Genomic DNA, 6,173 nt, shown 5'->3' with positions numbered 1-6,173 from the left:
GCGCTGCCGCGGCGCTCCCCCGGCCCGGCGCCCCTTCCCTCAGAGCCCCTCCCCGCGCCGGGGCCGTTGCTCCTTCCCCGCCCGGGGGTTGCCGGCCTCCCCTCGCTGCGGGCCGGGGCGGAGGAGGAGGAGGAGAAGGAGGAGGCGGCGGAGGCGGGCGCAGGGCGAGAGGGGCCGGCCCAGGGCCGCGCTACGTGTCGCCGGAGCCCTTATAGCCCCGGCCCGGCCCGGCCCGGCCCCGCCGCCCGTCACCATGTCGAGCCGACAGCAGACGGTAGGGCCGCGCCGCGGGGCCGGGGGGCGGCTGGGACTGAGGAGGCTGTGGGGCGCGTCCAGCTCCCTGAGGAAACCCTCTCCCTAAACCCCTGGCATCGCCGCTTTCCCCGCGGGCGGGGGGGGGGGCTCCCTTGGCTGAGGGGATCGAGCCCCGCGGGTCGCGTCGGCGGCTGGTGGGTGCCTTCTGCTCAACGCCGGGACCGGACCCGGTGTTTTCCTCTTGGGGCGCATCCCTCACCTCGCAGAAGGACGTTAAAACCATCACGTTACGGTGCTGGGTGCTGAGGATGAATGCTGTCACCACGAATCGGTCCGCGTTGGTGCAAATGCGTGGGGAAGGTGCGTGTCCTGCGAGCACCCGGGCAAGGGCCCGGCTGTCCCACAGGTTAGTCACGCATCCCTCCGTTGGCATTCGGCACATAGGCTATCCCGCACGTGCCTTGTGCGGTTGTGCCCAAAGCTCCCGGCTTCGCTGCTCGCAGGCGAGGCCAAAGGTTGAGTCCGTGAGAAGGCTGAGTGACTGCCTCGCTCACCGCTTTTCGGGTTTCCTCTGCCCAGGTTCCCCCCGGGGGAGAGAAGCTGGTGAGACAACCGCCACCACCACCACCGATCGGCTTTCAGCATTGCTGCAGAGCCAGTTTTTAAAAAAAAAAAAAGAAAACACACAGCAAAGAAAAAGAATAACAGCCGGAGCATAATTCAGTTAAAAATTAAAATTGCAAATTGCAGTCACGGCCAGAAATAGCTTTCCGCTTGCCAGCTGCCCTCCCTAACTTCTTGGATTTGGGATGTGAGGTCTGGGTCCCTCTGGCTGCACATACGTTTTCCAGGTTTAAAATGAGAACCATAAGAAATCTTGACGTAAGTCTCTTGGGCTGCTTTTGCCGGTTGATTTTTTTTTTTTTTTTCTTTTTAAACCTCGTTGTAAATTTTTCAGATAGATTTAATGCGTTTCGAACGCACTAGTAATCTGTCCGGATAGGAATGCAACCAAAACCACGCGTGACAAAGCACGCTTATGTGGCAGGGTGTTCTCGGAAACGTGAAAACCTGTGGTTTAGGGATTATTTCAGGGAGGGGAGGTGCAAGACGTGAACCGTGTATGGGAGTTTTGTTTATTACTGTGACAGGAGAGAGGCATTACTGAACTTCCAGAATAATCCCTCTCCTTTGCCTCCACCCTGGGCTGGAAAAATGACCTTTATAAGCAAGACTGTGGTTGACCTTCGTACCGTGACTGTCAAAACAGATGCTATCTGGTTGACAGTTGTAGGCGTATTTTCATGTGCTTATCTGCCAGGTATGTGATAGAATGAGAAAAGGCATGATTTCACTAATTGCAAGAGTTTTTGGTAATTATGATGAAACAGCGATGATATCCCATTAGCGATCCTCCCGGTCTATCGCCAGGGAGATGTGTTGCACAGAGCGTAGATGAAGTTCTCGCTCCTAACGCAATCTCAGTGGCTCCTTGGTTTCAACCATCTCAAGTCGATATCAAAGGTACAGGATAAGGTATTTCACTGTTATAGGGGTCCCTTGATCAGCATTGTTATTCGCCTACGCACACAGACGGTTGCGTTCAGTCTCAGTGCAATTACACGGTGCAGTTCAGGGGGGTTGAGGCATCAGAAGCGCATCAGAGACTTTGCCTAAGGAAGGAGCAGGCAACAGCACAATGTGCTCCCGCAACTAGCAGCCTAAATGTTGTAGCTCAGAGGAGTTTTAATACGGTGGTGAATTTTTCATGATGCCTTTTGTAGCTGCAACAGCCAAGGCGGGTCCATTGGAAAATGAAGATGGGATGCACAGAATAATTTGCCCTACTGAGACCCCCTACTAGTACAGCAGCTTGTCCTTCTGTTGCCCCTTACTTAATTCCCATTTTTCATTCTCCCAGTAACAGGAATCCTTATTACCCATAAAAACCCTTATTACTAATAAAATCTTCGTTTTTCCCACTTCTTTGTAGTGTGGATGATGTGTTAATCTTTCTCCCACAAACAAGGTTTTGTGAGGCTGGATGTTTCCAGCATTATTCGCTGTCGGACAATATGTCAAAAATGGGTTTCGCAGGCGATGTTGATTAGCTGTCAGCTTTTGAAAGGCGCAGTAGTGCTAGCTGTTGCGAGATGGACTGGCTGTGTTATTTGACTATGCTCCTCATTTTGGAAATTGAATAATTATAAGCCCAGGATTTAAAACCTAAATGCAGCCTGAATGCTCTCTGGAGTTTGAGGCTAGTTTGAGGCTGTTTTAATTGCACACCCATCTATTAATAGAAGCTTATAGTAAGGTACAAAGAAGAAAACTTAATTTTTTTTTTTTTTACTTCTGCACGTGTTGTCCTTAAAAATGAACAAGGCACCTTAATTCTGCTGAAGACCCGAGACTCGATGTGCAGGAGTCTCTCTTTGGCTAGTTAGTATGGAAATGCTCTCTTCCTTTCTGCTCATGACATTGTAAGAGGCATGAAGTCCTCTACGTGCCGGGCAATGTCCTTCCATTCACAGACCTCATTGACAGAAAACCTTTAATTCCAACCAGTTTCAGGACTGACTTTTTAGGGAGAAGAACGGTCTTTAATAATGACCTTAAAGACTTAATGTTCCTTACACAGGCCTCCTGTGTGCCCCAGTGGCGAAATCCTGCTCTCAGGAGTAAGTACACCGTAAAGTAATTGCAGTGAGTAGCGTGGAGCTGTGGGACTGCCCTTGTTTATTGTGTGGGCTCTTGCACAGCACGGCATTCAGGGCTGAGCAGCTCTTTTAGCCCCGTCGAAATAGCAGCTTGTTCTCCCTACACCTGCGGCACCGCTGGTATTTCCGCAGCTCGTTACCTCTCCCCGCCGAGCAGCGTTTTCATAACAAGCAGGAGGATACAGATGGTGCAGTGTGCTCTGGGCGAAACAGCTTGCCACGGAGCCCAAACTCACGGGCACGGCCCTGCCCTGGAAGGGCTGGCCCCTCGCCTGGGTGACTGGCTGCGTGGCTTGCATGTCCCCGTGGGTGTGTGGAAAATGCAGCTCAACGTATCTCATGAGATGGAAGCGTTCAGAGCCGGCTGCCGGAGTTCTGCCCTGGCAGCGGGTGGACGTCGTCCTTGCTGGCTGCTTTCAGTGAGTTTCTCTTTGGATGTCCTTACAGGTGCTTCGGGGAGAGTGAAAGCCCGGTAGTGAAACTGCCTTTCCAGGGTAAGTGTTACAGCTTTGTCATCTGTCTGGTCTTGTAACAGCGTCTCCAGGAAGCTGAATGGCGTGGCGTACGGCGTCCCTAGCTTTCACTGGGATGCTGTTTCTGTAGCCCAGTGGATCACAAAGCTGTAACTTCTGATAGTTCAGTTTTGTTTGTGTAGGGCTTACATGCACAGTCACAAATTACGTGGTCTTATTTAAAGGTAGATTAACATGTAAAAATAATATAGATTTTTTTTTTAAAAATTTTTTAAAGAGGAGGAAAAAACCCACAAGATCAGATGACAACCCTAAGGATGTATGAAGAGGCTTAGTTTCTTTGCCTAAAAACTGTTCCCATGTTGAAAAAACTGCAACCACAGGGTAGAGTTCAGATGGACTGAGTGATATCGCTTTATTAAAAAAACCCAAACCATGCGTTCATCTCCTTGCACACTTACTCTTTACTATTGCCTTGAGCATAAAGACCGAAACATCTTTAAGGATGTTTATGTTCAAAGCAGTTCTGTGTAGCTCATCAGAGTGACACTTGCACGGGTGATGGTGCAGCAGGAAGCAGAGCCCTGATTTCAGGGAATTAGCGTGGCTGCTCTGGGTTGAATTACTCAAGACAGTGTTTCTGAAGTTTTATCCAGCGATTCAGAAGTCTTGAGTTTACAGACATGATTTATTTTGTGAAACACAGTGCCTAACTCATTGCACCGTGACAGTAAAAGGTGATTGTTTTCTAGTTGCTCATTGCGTGCTTAGTATTCCGTGATCTATCACTTTTTTTGTTTTATATCTCTTTTCTTTGAAGATCACGGGAAGGTGAGCAGATCAACTATCTCGATACACTGTTATTTCGACTTCCATTGTTTCCTATAGCTGTCTCCCCTTTTCTCCCTATTTCTTTTGAAGTCCTTTGCTGTTAAAAAGTCTGTTGCCCCCACCTTGCTGTTTCATTCACTTGTGCTGTTTTGCAGGGCTGCGAGTGTGCTAGACCCGTGTTTATTAACGATACTCTGTTCTGCAAGAGCAGGGATGTTCAATTTGGGGAATTTCAGGGAAGAAAAGCCAGAAAAAGTTGCAGGCTCCTAAATATGAATGCGCCTTTCTTCCCATGGTTCAGGGAGGCTGAGCCCCCCGGGGGATGGAGAATGAAATAATCATCAAGGTGCAGTCCAGCCGCAGAAGTGGTAAGCTGGGGACCTTGGTGGACCTTCCCCAAGTGCAGGAAGGCTTGTCTGGTGTCCCCTGCTAGTGCCGTGGCAGCAGGAGCAGCAGGGTATGTTTTCCAGGAGGCTGCATGGACAGAGCATCTCCTGGGGCTGTAAAAGCATGTGCACCTGGAAAAGCAGAAGGGGTGGGTAGTTCCTGCCCAAACACCCCTTCCCTCCAAGGGGAGAGGCAGGTAGTTCAGGCCTGAACCCTGCGGGTGCGCTTGGAGGTTAATCTTTTGCTTTCCCAACAGGACTAGTGGCTCTTTGGGGTTTCTCTTCATCTCCCAGGGGCCTCGTTTGGAGGAGCGCAGCTGAGCACCGCTGCTGGTGGTGGTGGTCAGCATGGTGGGTGCCATCTGGTGTGGTGGCCAGAGCACCTAAACCTGACCGTTATTTCTCCGGCTCCGAGTCGAAGCGCTTTGAGTCAGCGTGTTGTTTCCTGTCCTGCTGCTGGACTCCTGGATAAATACAGACTCCAGCCTCATCTGGTTTTCAGGTTGCGCCGATGAAGTCACGGCCAGTTACAAATCTCTGCCAAAACCTGTAACTCAAGTGTGGGTTTCCATCCGTGCTCTCCTTGAGCAGCCCCTACAAGTGGTCTTAGGCAAGATAGTGAATGATTTTGAAGACCCCACACTACTCAGACATATGCACTGCAGCTGCAACTTAGATTTAGGCCACGGGGATTTTGTTTTTCTGGAGAGTTTTCAAGAGAAGTACTGGCATACTTGCACTTTTTTTTTTTTTACTGGACTGATGTTGATCCTGGAGGGTGTCTTTAAATAGCCTTTAGAAATGAAAAGACCTCGCCTATCTGAAACTAGGTGTTTTAGATAAACTTGAAGCTGTACGCACCCACAAAAGATAAGTGGCATTCAGGGCCCATATTAATGCTCCTAATGATATGCTCTGCCTTGAACTTGTACTTTGGTCACGGTGCTCGTACACTTTGGTATCTTAAAAGTCCATTAAGAGAAATGCGATGTAATTCAGGTTACTGTTTATTAATTTACTATTATCGTGAGCAAGGTGACTAATATTATCTCTGATTTAGCTCTGAATCACAGCTGTAGGAAGTGAGAAATAGTTCCTTAATGGTCTCACAGCTTAATCATTTCTAAGTGAAAATTTACTCGGAGTGTATCATTAACAAAAGGAGGGATGCAAAAAAGCCTGGTGAAGGCATTTGGCGTGGATATGCGTCACAAAATGGGACGCTGGGAAGTTAGGATTTTGCCTGTAGGGCTGGTAGCTCATTGCTAGTGCTGCCTCCCATCCCTCGCAGAGCAGTCCTTTTTCATTTACTTACAGCTTGGCTCAGTTACAACTATGTGTGTCGAAAGTTTTATCTACTGAGTGGGTGCCAAAATGTGTTGGTCTGTTCGGAGAGCAGAGCTTGAGAAAGGAGCCCGTTTGCGTGAATTTTTTTCTTTTTTTTTTAACGTGGCTTCTCTTTAAATGCAGCACTTAGTGTTTCTTGAGATGAGCTTTTTTGCTTGTCT

General features: G+C 49.1%; 1 protein-coding gene across 1 annotated transcript in view; it reads left to right on the top strand.

Annotated features, from left to right (window-relative positions):
- Window positions 1-253: 253 nt before the first annotated feature.
- The window catches only part of PAPSS2 (3'-phosphoadenosine 5'-phosphosulfate synthase 2), a 28,115-nt gene continuing 22,195 nt past the window's right edge, over window positions 254-6,173 (top strand). Inside the window, exon 1 of the mRNA XM_059821302.1 lies at window positions 254-274. Within this exon, the coding sequence (XP_059677285.1) occupies window positions 254-274 (21 nt within the window). The remainder of the gene's footprint in view (window positions 275-6,173) is intronic.

This window comes from Gavia stellata, chromosome 9 (assembly GCF_030936135.1).
Source record: "Gavia stellata isolate bGavSte3 chromosome 9, bGavSte3.hap2, whole genome shotgun sequence".
Lineage (NCBI taxonomy): Eukaryota > Metazoa > Chordata > Aves > Gaviiformes > Gaviidae > Gavia > Gavia stellata.
Note: the sequence above shows the minus strand (reverse complement) of the source record. Positions and strands in the feature narration are given on the sequence as shown.